Here is a 14,482-nt window from a genome sequence, read left to right on the forward strand (position 1 = left end):
AATCTTTGTCTTGTTCACTAATGTATCCCAAGCTCTTTGTGCATAAAACAAGTGTTCAGTAAATATTTGTTGAATCAACTGATGAGTAAAGAATTTCAGTGAACTCTTAAAATAGACTTCAGTTCACAAGCACTTATCACATTCAGATACTTCCTGCACAGCAAACCATGGAGGAAATTACTGCCTTTGAGGGTAAGAGGCCATGAGGGCCTGATCAAGAACAAGAGAGACTGAAAGGGATGGATTTAATAACTATTTACTTATTCTATATTATCCTCGTCATCAAACGGATGTAGAGGGTGAGAAAACTAAGGTTCCGGTTTAAGCAACTGAATAGATAATGCAGACAATAATCCGAAGGCAGAAAAATTTACATAAGAAATAGAAGACTTGGTAGATCATAGCATTTTATTGAATTCAAGCAGCAGGGTGTTGAGTGAGAGGAAGACAGAGGATGGAACCCTGGGGAAGGAACAAGATTTGGCGGGGGTGGGGGGGAGGGAGAAAAAAGTTTAATAGAGCACTGGAATTTGTCAACATCCCGCTATCCGGATTTCCAGACTCTGATCTGCATAGAGAGGAAGGGCACGCAACAGGAGGCAAATGGTGTGAAAATAGCTTGCACCAGTTCTAGAGTTCCAACACAGCACCTGGAGATCATTACAGCAATAAAAGCCTTCAGAAGTGAGAATGAATGTTTTCTCTCGTTGTTAAAATTCTGGCAGCTGAGTTCTCACAAAGCCTGTGATACCTGAAGGACAGGTAATGGGATGAAGACTGGCGATGTGGGAAAGGGATCCACAAAGTTTCACAAATCATATACCATCTGTGGCTGCCCTTTTAAAGAAATGGGAAGAATTACCCAACGACCTCAGTTTTACATCTGTCCTCCTTTAGGCCACCAGATCCAAAGGCCGTACTGTTCCTCACCCTAAACCGTCCCAGAAAATATTACACAAGAAAACCCAACACGTTGCAAAACCTGGCCCTACAATCACGCTGCCCTCCCCTCCCCACTCCTCCGCACGCATGTCTCCCTTCGTCCAAGCACCTCCTTTCTCCTTTCCGGAAGCTAGGAGGCCCCACCCACTTCCGCAACGCCGGGCTTTAGCCAATGGCCTGCTTCCCAAGGAACGTTACCTCTGACCTCGGGGCTAATCAGAGACAGTGGGACAAACTCCTCGCGAGAGGTGAGGTTGAAGCTGCCTCCGCCATCTTGGAGATGGGAGACGGGCGATGGCTGTGGTTCTTCTGCTAATGCAAACAACAAAACGGGCACATTAGTCAACCCGAGAGAGGTTATCATCACTGTATCTGGTGACCAAAGCTACACAAGAAGCGAGGGTGTCAAAGCCCAGCGCGGCGACACTGATAGCTTCTCCTGCCTGCTGGAGCGGCAGAAGTGAAGTGACTGAAAACCGGAAGGATGGTGCAGTCCTGTTCCGCCTACGGCTGCAAGAACCGATATGATAAGGATAAGCCCGTTTCTTTCCACAAGTAAGTACTCTGCGCCTCTCGCGGGGCTGGCCCCAGCTGGGGCTGGGGGCGCGCGGCCGGTTAGGCTCGGGGGCGGAGCCGGGCGCGTGTCCGCGCGAGACTAATAAGGGGGGCGGGGCAGGGGCGGGGCACGACCGGATCTTCCTCACAGTCCGTCTCGGCCGCGAGCGGTGGGTGTGCCCGCCTCTGGTAGAAGTTCATGCAATGTCGCCCTGGGCTGCGCGTTCTCGGCGCAGGTCGCCGTGGGGACCGTTTCTCGCGCTCCAGGGTTGGAACCCATATGTGAGGTTCGCCCGCCTCCTGCGATTGGAGTGTTCGGGACCTCGGAGCTATATCTCACGGCCCAGCGCAAGTCGTGAGGTCCTCCAAGCCGAGAGGCATCTGGATTTCACTCCTGGGATAATAGAGAAACCAGGTGGTAATAACGCCTTAGAAGTAAATTTGAAATAGAAACAAAAACCTTTAAAATCCCGAAGTCACTCTTTTTCGTTCTTGCTGTGGATGGGAGGCCGGCATCACAGAAATTAAAGATTGATTTTGGCCAGAATTTCAGGGAGGATGTCTTCACCCAGTTTCTAGGAACTAACTTTTAAGGACCCTTAAGTTTTAGAGAAAGCTTCTGGTACTACCAGGATGAATACTTAATGTTTTCAGCGGACAATAACGATAACTTGGACAATAATAACACAGATCATAATGAAGTGTCATAATAAAGGTCAATATGCGTTCTTATGGGCACCTATAGGAAGCCCTTGGAAAAGAACCTGCCCCACAACTTTCAGGGCTGTTTTATCCAAAAAGCGCTGCAGTTAGAGGCCTAGAGGGGAAAATGTTCTTTTGAAAATACGAAGAGAAAACTGCAAAATGGAAACGACTTACTGATAATCAGATGCCTGCAAAATGTGACACGATGGTATTTTTATTCGGCCAAATACAAATTTTATTACATTTACATTACTTTGTTTTGCGAAAATTCTCCACTCTTAATAGATGGTAGCTAAGAAACTAGAACCAGTGGTCAATTATAGGAATTATTCATAGGTAAATAATTACAAAAGCAAAATTAAGTATTCCTTCAATTTTTGGTGGGATTCGTTTTGTGTTTAACAGAGCGTAGATGCATTTTTATGTTTCATATGAGAGGGACCCTATAGAAATGAGTGCTTTGCAGCATAGAAAGATCTTGAGTGTTGATGTACCACCACTACCAACACCCCTGGCCCCCCACCTCCAGGAGGAGCTAGAACACCAACACTTGCAAGATTTACTTCAGTATATCCTGGTATTACTTAATTGATTTATTGGAATTTCTGAAAGCTGATGAATTGACTTCCAGTTCTTTGAAAGTGTTGGAATAAGTCAGAAGATGGTGACATGGTTACATACAGTTTGTTCCCCGCAACCACATTTCTAATTTATGCCAAACACTGCAAGCTGCTGGGGTTTACAAGGCTAAGTAAGACAAAGTCCTCTTAATATGCAAGGAATCTAAAATCTAAAGAAATCTAAAAATATGGAAAATCTTTCATTGGTACTGGAAACTAAGGATGGCATTCACACATCAGAAATAGTTTCTTCTGGCTGTCAAACAATTGATTGAATCAGAAGAAGGGCTGATCTGCCTCCCATTCTTACCTATAAAGAACGGTTTTTTGAGAGTAGATGGGAATACCTTGACAGAATCTCATAAACAGCCTGAGCATTGTAGTCCTTGAGACAGGAGGCCCAAGCTGCTGAATTGTACCAGTAATTGCTACCATAGTTTGTATTTCTGTAGGCCATTTCCAGCAGGATCTTCTAGGAGTACTTATTTTCCCGGTTTCTACACAGTGGCCCAGTGGCAGCAACTATGCTGGGCGAAGAGAAGAACTGTCCCAGGATTGGTTAGGTCTTCAGAATATAGCAGAGTCAGGCTGTAGCATACCTTACATGGAAGAGAAACTGGAACATATAGTTGAAACATCTTTTGGCTTCTTTCCAGTCTCCCCAGTTCACTAAATACTTGACTTGGAAAAGTAAAATCACAATAAATTTAAACTCTTCTTAACCCCCCTTATTTGGGCCTAAGAGACATATTCCAGTTGAGTTCAAGGTAAATTCAGATAAATAATATTCATATGCTGGAATTAAAAACAAATTGGAAGACTAAAATAAATACAAATTTTAAAAATTAAAAAATAAAGACTTCCCAAACCTGGGGAGAAACTTGGATATCCAAGTTCATGACACTAATAGACCACCCCATTTCAGTTCCAGTCTTCTCCAAACGCATACATACATACGTACATACATACATACATACATAAAATATTGTATTTATCATTAGGATTTGACTATGATTTGATTAATTCATTATGTCAGACTGATCCTAAGAGAACTAGAACCTTTTTTGCAGTATGTAGATATAAACATGCAATTTTATTTTTATTGGTTAAAAAAATTAATAACAAATTCACCCCATAGTATGTATTTTACTTGAAACTCTTAGTGTCTTTGACATAAAAAGTTAAACATTAATAAATGAGAGAGGAGCTACATGATTTATCTTTGCGTATTTAGATGTGTGTGTAATATCTGTATCAATTAGTGAAAGTCATTTACTGTAATGGAGAGAGACAAGCAATATTACTACATATTTCTCTCGACCCCCGACCTCCCATCATCTCCTCCTCCCATTGCATGGCTAACTTTTAATATGCATCTTTTTACATTTTGTAAATTTTTATCAGCCTATCTTGTTCAAATTGTATACATCATTGTATCTGACATTCTCGTAATTACTCTGTGATCAAAAGATTCCTATAAAAAATACTGCTTTTTGGGGGCGCCTGGGTGGCTCAGTTGATTAAACATGTGACTTTGGCTCAGGGCATGATCTCGCATGTCACGAGTTTGAGCCCCGAGTCTGCGCCCCGCGTCGGGCTCTGTGCTGACAGCTCAGAGCCTGGAGCATGCTTCAGATTCTGTGTCTGCCTCTCTGTCCCTTCCCAATTCATGCTCGCTCTCTCTCTCTCTCTCTCTCTCTCTCTGTCAAAAACAAATAAAAACATTAAAAAAAATTCTTTTTAAAGCAGTATTTCTTTTTGTTTTTAATTTTTTAAAATGCTTATTTATTTTTGAGAGAGAGAGAGATATAGAATGAGAGCAGGGAAGGGGCAGAGAGAGAGGAAGACAGAATCTGAGGCAGGCTCCAGGCTCTGAGCTGTCAGCAAAGAGCCCGACACTGGGCTCGAACTCCCTAACCCTAAGATCATGACCTGAGCCAAAGTCAGGTGCTTAACCCACTGAGCCACCCAGGCACCCCTAACAAATACTGCTTTTAAAAAAAACAAAAATTCCATGCTGGGAGGGGTGGTTTACATCCCACATTAGTGGATGGTCACTTTATTTATAGGATCTTTAAAACAAATACATTCTTAACTAAGGTGAATAAAAGCACAACTAAAAACTGTCAAAAAAAAAAAAAAGAAAAGAAAAGATAGCAGAGCTAGTGTTTTAATCAAATACCCCTTAGTTTGTTAATGCCAATGTAAGATAGTTTTTTTCTAAGCAGGAAAGTCTAGATGTGCCTTTTTTTTTCTTTTAAAATAAAGTCAGAGAACTGAATTATCTCTTCTTCTTAGGTTTCCTCTTACAAGACCCAGTCTTTGTAAAAAATGGGAGGCAGCTGTCAGAAGAAAAAACTTTAAACCCACCAAGTATAGCAGTATTTGTTCAGAACACTTTACTCCAGACTGCTTTAAGAGGGAGTGCAACAACAAGTTGCTGAAAGAGAATGCAGTGCCCACGATATTTCTCTGTACTGAGCCACATGACAAGGTAATATGTGTTTTAAAATACTGGGTTTTCTATTTATAAAATTAATTTGTTTTTATTGTGGAAAATTCAGATCAGTGTTAAGAAAATAAATGTTACCTGGAAGCCATCACTTGTACATAACCACTGTTAACAACGATATACTATTTAAAAATACAAAATGCAGTTTATTAAAAGTTAAACATCCTCACACTAAGAAAGTCAATTTAGTTTTGTAACTTACTTGAAGATCACTTTCTACCCCTACATATATGTTAATAAGTTTTGGGTTTCCTTTATCAGTGACAGTTCAGTTTCAAAGTTTTTCCCCCTCAGTTTTAAGTGCTTAGTATTTTATTAAATCTCACCAATCATTCTTTCTCTTTCTTGCATCCCATTTCTACTCCAGGTGGAAAAGTGTAATTATTAGAACTTAAATTTTTTTCTTATTTTAGAATATTTCCATATCAAGGATTTACAAAACTCTAATATTCTTTTGTTTTTAATCCAAGTGTAGTTGACACATGATGATGTTACATTAGTTTCAGATGTAAGCATACTAAATAGACTGATCTATATATTATGCTACACTCACCACAAGTGTAACTACCATCTGTCACCATATAAGGCTATTAAAATACCACTGACCATTGTCCCTATGCTGTACCTTTCATACTTGCGACTTGTTCATTCCATAACTGGAAGCCTCTATCTCCCCACTCCCCTCTACCCTTTTGCCCATCCCCCCATCCCCTCCGCTCAGGCAGCCATCACTTTGTTCTCTGTATTTATGGATCTGTTTCTGCTTTTTTGTTTGTTTTTTTTCATTTGTTTTTTAGATTTCACATATAAGTGGAATCACATGGTATTTATCTTTATCTGAATTGTTTCAATTAGCATAATACCCTCTAGGTCCATGCATGTTGTCACAAAATGGCAAGATCTCATTCTTTTTTACAGTGAGTAATATTGTATTGTGTATATGTGTGCGTGGGTGTACATATATATGTATGTATAGATATATATGTAAACACACACAACATTTTCTGTATCCATTCATCTGTTAATGGACATTTGGGTTGCTTTCATATCTGGGCTATTGTAAAAAAAAAAATATGTTTATGTAAACATAGGGGTGCATATATCTTTTCAAATTAGTGTTTTTATTTTCTTTGGGTAAATACCCAGTAGTGGAATTATTGGATCATATGGTAATTCTATTTTTAAGTTTTTGAGAAAATGCCATGCTGTTTTCCACAGTTGCTGCATCCGTTTTCATTCTCACCAACAGTACATAAGGGTTCCCTTTTCTCCACACTTGTTATTTCTTGTCTTTTGATAATAGTCACTCTGGCAGATACAGTGATAACTCATTGTGGTTTTGATTTTCATTTCCCCGATGATTAGTGATGTTGGGCATCTTTCCATGTGTCTGTTGGCCATCTGTATGTCTTTGGAATACAGACATCCATATGTCTTTGGAAAATGTCTATTCATGTCCTCTGCCCATTTTTTAATTGGATTGTTTGTTTGGTGTTGTATAAGGGTTTTTTTTAATTCTTTTTTCTTTTTTTTTTTTTTTTTAAGTTTATTTATGTATTTTGAGAGAGAAAAAGGGAGAGCACATGAGTGGGGAAAGGGCAGAAAGAGAATCCCAAGCAGGCTCCATACTGTCAGTGCAGAGCCTGACAGGCTTGATCCCACTGTGAGATCATGACCTAAGCCAAAATCAAGAGTCAGACGCTTAACCAACTGAACCACTCAGATGCCCCTTGTATAAGTTCTTTATATATTGTGATTATTAGCTCCTTATCAGATATATCATTTGCAGATATCTTTTCATATTCAGTAGGTTGCATTTTAATTTTGTTGGTGATTTCCTTCACTGTGCAGAAGCTTTTGGTTTAGTTCCAATTGTTTGTTTTGCTTTTGTTTCCCTTGCCTGAGGAGACGTATCTAGAAAAATGTTGCTGGGGCACCTAGGTGGTTAAATGTCTGACTTCGGCTCAGGTCATGATCTCACTGGTTGGTGAGTTCAAGCCCTGCGGCAGGCTCTGTGCTGGCAGCTCAGAGCCTGGATCCTGCTTCAGATTCTGTGTCCCCCCCCCCCCCCCGTCTCTCTGTCCCTCCCCCACTCTCTCTGTCTCTCTCTTTCTCTCAAAAATAAATAAACATAAAAATTAAAAAAAAAAAAAGAAAAATGTTGCTAAGGCTGATGTGAAAGAAACTACTGCCTATGTTTTCTTCTAGGATTTTTATAGTTTAAGGTCTCACACTTAGGTCTTTAATCCATTTTGAATTTAGTTTTGTGTATGGCATAAGAAAATGGTCTAGTTTCATTTTTTTTCATGTAACTGTGCAATTTCTCCAGCACCATTTATTGAAGAGTCTGTCTTTTCCCCATTATATATTCTTACTCTCTTTGTTGTAGATTAATTGACCATGTAATCATGGGTTTATTTCTGGGCTCTCTGTTCTGTTCCATTGATCAATGTGTCTGTTTTTGTGCCAGTACTGTACTGTTTTGATTACTACAGCTTTGTAGTATATCTTGAACACTGGGATTGTGATACCTCCTGCTTTGTTCTTGAACACTGGGATTGTGATACCTCCTGCTTTGTTCTTTCTTAGGCATGCTTTGTTATTCAGGGTCTTTAGTGGTTCCATACAAATTCTAAGATTATTTGTTCTAGTTCTGTGAAAAATGCTGTCAGTATTTTCATAGGGATTGCATTGAGTCTGTAGATTGCTTTGGGTAGTATAAACATTGTAACAATGTTACTTCATCCAATCCATGAGAATGGTATATCTTCCCATTTATTTGCATCATCTTCAATTTGTTATATCAGTGTTTTATAGTTTTCAGAGTACAGGTCTTTCACCCTCTTGGTTAAATTACTTCCTAGATATTTAATTCTTTTTGGTGTAATTATAAATGGAATTGTTGTCTTAATTTCTCTTTCTGCTACTTCATTATTAGTGTATAGAAACGACCGATTTCATATATTAATTTTGTATTCTGCAACTTTACTGGATTCATTTATTATTCCTAGTAGTATTCTGTTGGAGTTTTTAGGGTTTCCTGTATGTATTATCATGTCATCTGCAAATAGTGACAATTTTACTTCTTTCTAATCAGTTTAGATGCCTTTTGTTTTTCTTGCTTGATTGCAATGGCAAGCACTTCCAGTACTATGTTGAATGAAAGTAGCAAGAGTGGACATCTTGTCTTGTTTCTGATCTTGGAGGAAAAGCTCTCAGTTTTTCACCACTGAGTGTGATATCAACTGTATGTTTTTCATATATGGCCTTTATTATTTTGAAGTATGTTCCCTCTTTTTTTTTTTTAATTAACTTATTTATTTTGTGAGAGACAGAGTGAGTAGGGGAGGGGCAGAGAGAGGGAGAGAGAGACTCAAGCAGGTTCCACACTGTCAGCCTGGAGCCCAATGTGGGACTCAAACTCATGAACTGTGAGATCATGACCTGAGGTGAAACAAAGAGTTGGATGCTTAACCAGCTGACCCACCCAGTTGCCCTGAGGTATGTTCCCTCTAAAGCAACTTTATTGAGACTTTTTATCATGAATGGATATTGAATTTTGTCCAGTGCTGTTTTTGCATTTATGGAGATGATCATATGATTTTATTTTATTTTATTTTAGAGAGGGAGAGCATGAGCAGGGTGACAGGGACAGAGGGAGAGAGAGAGAGAGAGAGAGAGAGAGAGAGAGAGAGAATGAATCTTAAGCAGGCTCCACGCTCAGCACAGAGCCGGATGCAGGGCTTGATCCCGTGACCCTGGGATCATGACCTGAGCTGAAGTCAAGTCACACGCTCAACCAACTGAGCCAACCACCCCTAAATGATCGTATGGGTTTATCCTTTATTTTGTTGATGTAGTGTTTCACATTGATTTATGAATATTGAACCATCCTTGCATCCCTGGAATAAATTCCACTTGATCTTGGTGAATGATCCTTTTAATGTATTATTGAATATTTAATGTATTATCTAATACGCTCATTTTATTGAGGATTTTTGCATCTGTGTTCATCAGGGATATTGTCCCTATAGTTTTCTTTTGTTGTAGTGTCTTTGATTTTGATATCAGGGCAATGCTGGCCTTATAGAATGTATTTGGAAGCTTTTCTTTCTCGTATTTTTTGGAATAGTTTGAGGAGAATAGATATTAACTCTTTAAGTATTTGATAGAATTCACCTGTGAAGCCATCTGGTCCTGGACTTTTGTCTTTTGGGAATTTTTTGATTACCTTTTCAATTTTGTCACTAATGATTGGTCTTTTCAGATTTTCTATTTCTTCTGATTTGTTCTTGGAAGGCTGTATGTTTCTGGAAACACATCTATTTCTTCTAGGTTGTCCAGTTTGTAAAAAGTCATTCTTAAATTCCACAGGTGGATTCATTTATTCATTTATTTATTTATGTATTTATGTATGTATTTATTTATTTAATGTTGATTTATTTTTGAGAGAGAGAGAAGACAAAGCATGTGTGGGGGAGGGGCAGAGAGACAGAGAGAGACAGAGAGTCCGAAGCAGGCTCCAGGCTCCCAGCTGCCAGCACAGAGCTCGTTGCAGGGCTCAAACCCACGAACCATAGATCATGACCTGAGCTGAATTCGGACGCTTAACCAACTGAGCCACCCAGGCACCCTGGGTAGATTCTTTTAAACTGTTATTTGTAGTTACTAAACTTGAACATACTCTTAATTATCGTTGTAGAAGGAAGATCTTCTGGAGCCACAAGAACAGCTTCCCCCGCCTCCTTTAACACCTCCCATTTCCCAGGTTGATGCTGCTATTGGATTACTAATGCCTCCCCTTCAGACCCCTGATAATCTCTCAGTTTTCTGTGACCACAACTATACTGTGGAGGATACAATGCACCAGAGAAAAAGGATTCATCAGCTAGAACAACAAGTTGAAAAACTCCGAAAGAAGCTTAAGACCGCACAGCAGCGATGCAGAAGACAAGAACGACAACTTGAAAAATTAAAGGAGGTTGTTCACTTCCAGAAGGAGAAGGACGACATATCAGAGAGAGGTTATGTGATTCTACCAAATGACTACTTTGAAATAGTTGAAGTGCCAGCATAAAAAAATGATATTTGTATTGGTTTTTAATGGGGCAAAACCACATACCTTCTTCTAGCCTATAAAGGAGTTTAATTTGAAAAAAATAACACTTGATTACTTGTATAAAAACAATTCAGAATATTTTTTTAAAAAAATAAATTAGATATATACTGTAAAATTGTAAATTTTTTGTTTGTAATTTCAGGGTTTTTACATTTTAACAAAATATCTTAAAAGTTATAATCTAACCTCAGAACTCCAATGTAAGTTGGTTTCAAATTGAGGAGTTTTGTTTTTTGAGTATTTATAGAAATGCAAAAATTGAAAGTAAAGTGAATGAGAACAGTACAGCAAGGATGATTTAAGTTTAAAATGTAAAATTAATGCAGTTTATTAAAAGAATTTAGTTACATTATAAATCAGAAGTATAAGTCAGATCACGGGACATAACTTCTCAGAATATATATATATTCTTATTCACATATTCTTATTTGTAAAGTCAGAAGATTTGTTTATCTTTCTTAATCACTTGTCAAAGATAAATTGACAAGTCAATACTTAAAAAAATTGCTTGTCTTCAGAGCATAAAATTAATCATTCTATACCTAATCAATATTGTTACATAACTTTATAAAGGATGAATTTTTTAAAAAGTGGGTCCATCTTTTTTTTTTCCCCACTGTCTAGCATTATTAAATTAGAAGTGTATTTCCAGTGGAAGAGACATTCTTCATTAAATAAAGTAAGCATTGTTGTTAATAAAGTAATAAAAACGGGGGCCTGATCCATAGTATGCCTTTTTCTTTCACTACCCCCAAGCTAAGGAGCATCTAGTTTCCAACTGTAGTTATATCCGTATCCAAATCTCTAATAAATGTGTTGTATCAGTAGAGTTTGATTTGTACCGTAATAGGACTAATTGATTTTGGTCAAGTCTTCACATAAAAGAGGATTTCTTCACTTTTAACACAAGTTAGAAATTATATCCCATTTACTTAAATGAGTGATTTGTATTCCAGAGGAACTTAATGTGTAGTGTTTATTTTACTGAATGTTGAGATTTAAACACTGAAGTTTCTGTTCAAACTATGAGTTGTGTTCTGACTTTGTGAGAAGTTTTAGTTATATATTTGAAATGAAAATATGTTCTGATTAAACAAATACTGCCTTAGGAATTATCTACTTAGATTTACAATAATTGTTCCAATTATAATTATTTTATATTTAAAAGTATACTGAGATAGTTGAAGAGTAACAGGCCTTTTTAAGGCAGTATTAAAAATCTGAAACAATGACATTCAGAAGTGTCTTTTGTAGATGTGGATTCCAATGTAATTTACTACTGTCCTGCCAGTGGATAATACCGTGATTTTTTATGAACCAGTATTTCAAAAATAGAAAATTATGATCAAAAGATTACTTGACCTTATGTTGTCTGATAACATTTAGAACTAGCTCTAATGAATCAGAAGACTTTCTCTAGTTATTCATGAATCTCATCCCTGGTTTGGAAACCCACGAAATCTCCAAGTAGTTTGTTTTTACATTTCATCTCACTAGCAATTCCTGGAGGATATATGGGTAAACATCTTGCAAAGTATAAATCTATCTAAATTGTCACCTACATAAAAGGAAGTGTGTGTGGGTGTGTATGTGTGTATGTGTGTGTACGTGTGTATTCCCACAGTCAAGAATCCAACACTGAATTGTAAAAGTAGCGATCCTAATTACTTAGCATCTTACCATTATGATTTAACCTGGAGTTACATTCTTTTCCTAACAAACGTAAATCCCTATTTGGAGAGAACTGAGCAAGCAGCATGTATACCAACTGTTTGCATTTAAATAAATTACCATAGTTTAACATAGGGAGTTTGAGGTTACAAGTAGTTATTTCTGAATATGAGATGTAACATTTGGTGAATGCTTTCAAAATTCATTCTGTCTACTGTATTGTTTATTACATTGCCAAGTAAAGGAAAACTGGTCCTTAAAATAGGTCCTGTTCAAGTATAGTCAAACTCAGTCTGAAACAAATGGACAAAGTCTCAATCTGGAACAAATAGGGGGAAGACTCATGTGAACTGCAGCATATTCTGAAAGGTGACATTTAAGCACATACAGTAACATACTAAAATTTCCATCTATGTGTAATGACATAATCTGGTGATAATGGTGAGAAGAAATAACTTCTTGAATAGAACTGTTAGGAAAACTATAGACTCATAGAATTTTAGAATTAGAAGGGACTTAGACATGATTGAACACTAACCTAACCTCCAAACCCTACAGAAATCTGTTTGTAAAATATCCGTGATAAGTGGTCATCTATTCTGTTTAAGCAGTTATTCTTATTAGATTCTTTAAAATGGGCTTCTGGATTAGGAAAGAATTAGTTACCACTCTTTTTATACTTGTTTATAGTGGAAATACAAACTTCACTTTGAACTGCTGCATAGTTTGAACCATCACATTCCAAGTTAAAGAAGTTTCAAAATTTTGTAAAATAATTTAAATGTTTAGTAATTGTATACCTGTTCTGTGAACTAAAAATAATTCTGTTGTTGCAGTAAAGAAACAGCGGTGTTTAAAATTATTAGCAAAACTTTTACTTGGAAGTCCAAGTATGTAAGATTTTTTTTTCCTCTTTTTTAGAAGTGTAGTAGTAAGGGTGAAAGCAAATGAAAGTTTCATTTGATATGGGGTTTTCTGGTGAAATTAATATTCTCTGGCCATCTTTAGTTATTACAAAATTATACACACATACACATACTCAACACCTATGACTTTTATAAAGTCAGTGGTAAGCAACATAAATTAGTAAAAGTCCATATGATCTATAAAAAGAAAATTCCCGTTTATGTTCTAGGATTTTTAAAAGACAGCCATCGATGAATAACAAAGAATCACAGCAGGCTTACAAATCTGCTTGGCTATTACTCTTCCTGATACCGGCAACCATGTGAATTAGATAACCAATGAATGAAGAGCATTGATGATGTTAACTGGTGTTTCTGGGCATTATGTTTTTATATTGTGCATTAAAATACAATTCTTGGTGTGATCAAAAAGCAAACAATGATTTACAAACAAGCAAAAAAGCAGTTATAATTATTGTACTTAAAATAACAGAAAAAGTTACAATTCCATGTCTTGATAACTTTTTTTTTTTTTTAACCTGGGATGTTGTTTTATTCTATTGGGATTTTTTTTCTGAATGATAAATATTTTTTAAGCTCAAAAAATATATTGGGAATTTTTATTCTTTTCTAAATTCATATTATTTAGTGTTTTGAGATTATTAAATTTTCATTTTTAAAATATCCTAAGGGATATGAATAAACTTCCTTTGCTTTAAACTGTTTTTCATGAGACAAACTGTACAATATTAATAAATAGACAAATGACTTCTGGACTGGCTACATGTTCACCCTAACTACCATGATTGGTTAAAAAAAATTTTTTTAAACAACCACTTAAGTTCTCTGCATGTTGTCTTAGGGGCATACAACAAATGAAAAAACATTCAAGAACATCTAAATCTCTGAAAGAGTGTTAAGAGTCTGTGGCATTGAGGCGCCTAGGTGGCTCAGTCGGTTAAGCGTCCAACTTTGGCCCAGGTCCTGATCTCAATGGTTTATGGGTTCGAACTGCATGTCAGGCTGTCTGCCATCCGTGCCAAGCCTGCTTCATATCCTGTCTCCCTCTCTCTTTCTCTCTCTCTCTCTCTCAAAAATAAACAAACATTAAAAAAAGAGAATCTGTGGCATTTATGCCACAACTTATTCTTGCCCTAAACCACCTGTCCACCACCACTCTCTCACACACACAGCACAGTGCTACAGAACTCCATTCTGAGTGGATACAGCCAAGAAGACAATGGTCACTCTCCTCCCAGTACCCAGTTAAGTCCTGTGGTATTTCCCAAGGGAGAGCAAGCAGCCAATATTTCTCATACACCCCTAGATCTGTGTTGCAAAGGCTAAACTACAGGTAAGTGCAGCCAAAAGGTCAGGATTCCCTCCACCCAGCTCCCACTCACAAGGTGGAACTTTACCCTAGGTGCAGCAGGCCAAGAGTACCAGGACTCTG

General features: G+C 37.5%; 1 protein-coding gene and 1 long non-coding RNA gene across 2 annotated transcripts; one reads left to right on the top strand and one right to left on the bottom strand.

The window, feature by feature from the left end:
• Nucleotides 1-390: 390 nt before the first annotated feature.
• On the bottom strand, nucleotides 391-1,251 carry LOC109262254 (uncharacterized). Its single transcript, XR_008421605.1, has 2 exons — nucleotides 1,141-1,251; nucleotides 391-837 (listed from the first exon to the last, which is right to left on the bottom strand). It is a non-coding gene; the product is annotated as an uncharacterized LOC109262254 (long non-coding RNA).
• THAP1 (THAP domain containing 1) lies at nucleotides 1,212-11,806 on the top strand. The gene is made up of 3 exons (XM_019440652.2): nucleotides 1,212-1,497; nucleotides 5,121-5,316; nucleotides 10,037-11,806. Exons 1-3 carry the CDS (start codon nucleotides 1,427-1,429, stop codon nucleotides 10,409-10,411), a joined length of 642 nt encoding a protein of 213 aa, XP_019296197.1. The 5' UTR covers nucleotides 1,212-1,426; the 3' UTR covers nucleotides 10,412-11,806.
• The last annotated feature ends 2,676 nt before the right edge of the window (nucleotides 11,807-14,482 follow it).

This window comes from Panthera pardus, unplaced genomic scaffold, assembly GCF_024362965.1.
Source record: "Panthera pardus isolate Hobbes unplaced genomic scaffold, ASM2436296v1 HiC_scaffold_13, whole genome shotgun sequence".
NCBI lineage: Eukaryota > Metazoa > Chordata > Mammalia > Carnivora > Felidae > Panthera > Panthera pardus.

Coding starts and splice junctions, on each gene's coding strand:
- THAP1 (XM_019440652.2), top strand. CDS start 1,427: ATGGTGCAGTCCTGTTCCGCCTACGGCTGCAAGAACCGATATGATAAG. Junction 1,498..5,120: donor AAGCCCGTTTCTTTCCACAA/GTAAGTACTCTG, acceptor TCTTCTTCTTAG/GTTTCCTCTTACAAGACCCA. Junction 5,317..10,036: donor GTACTGAGCCACATGACAAG/GTAATATGTGTT, acceptor TTATCGTTGTAG/AAGGAAGATCTTCTGGAGCC.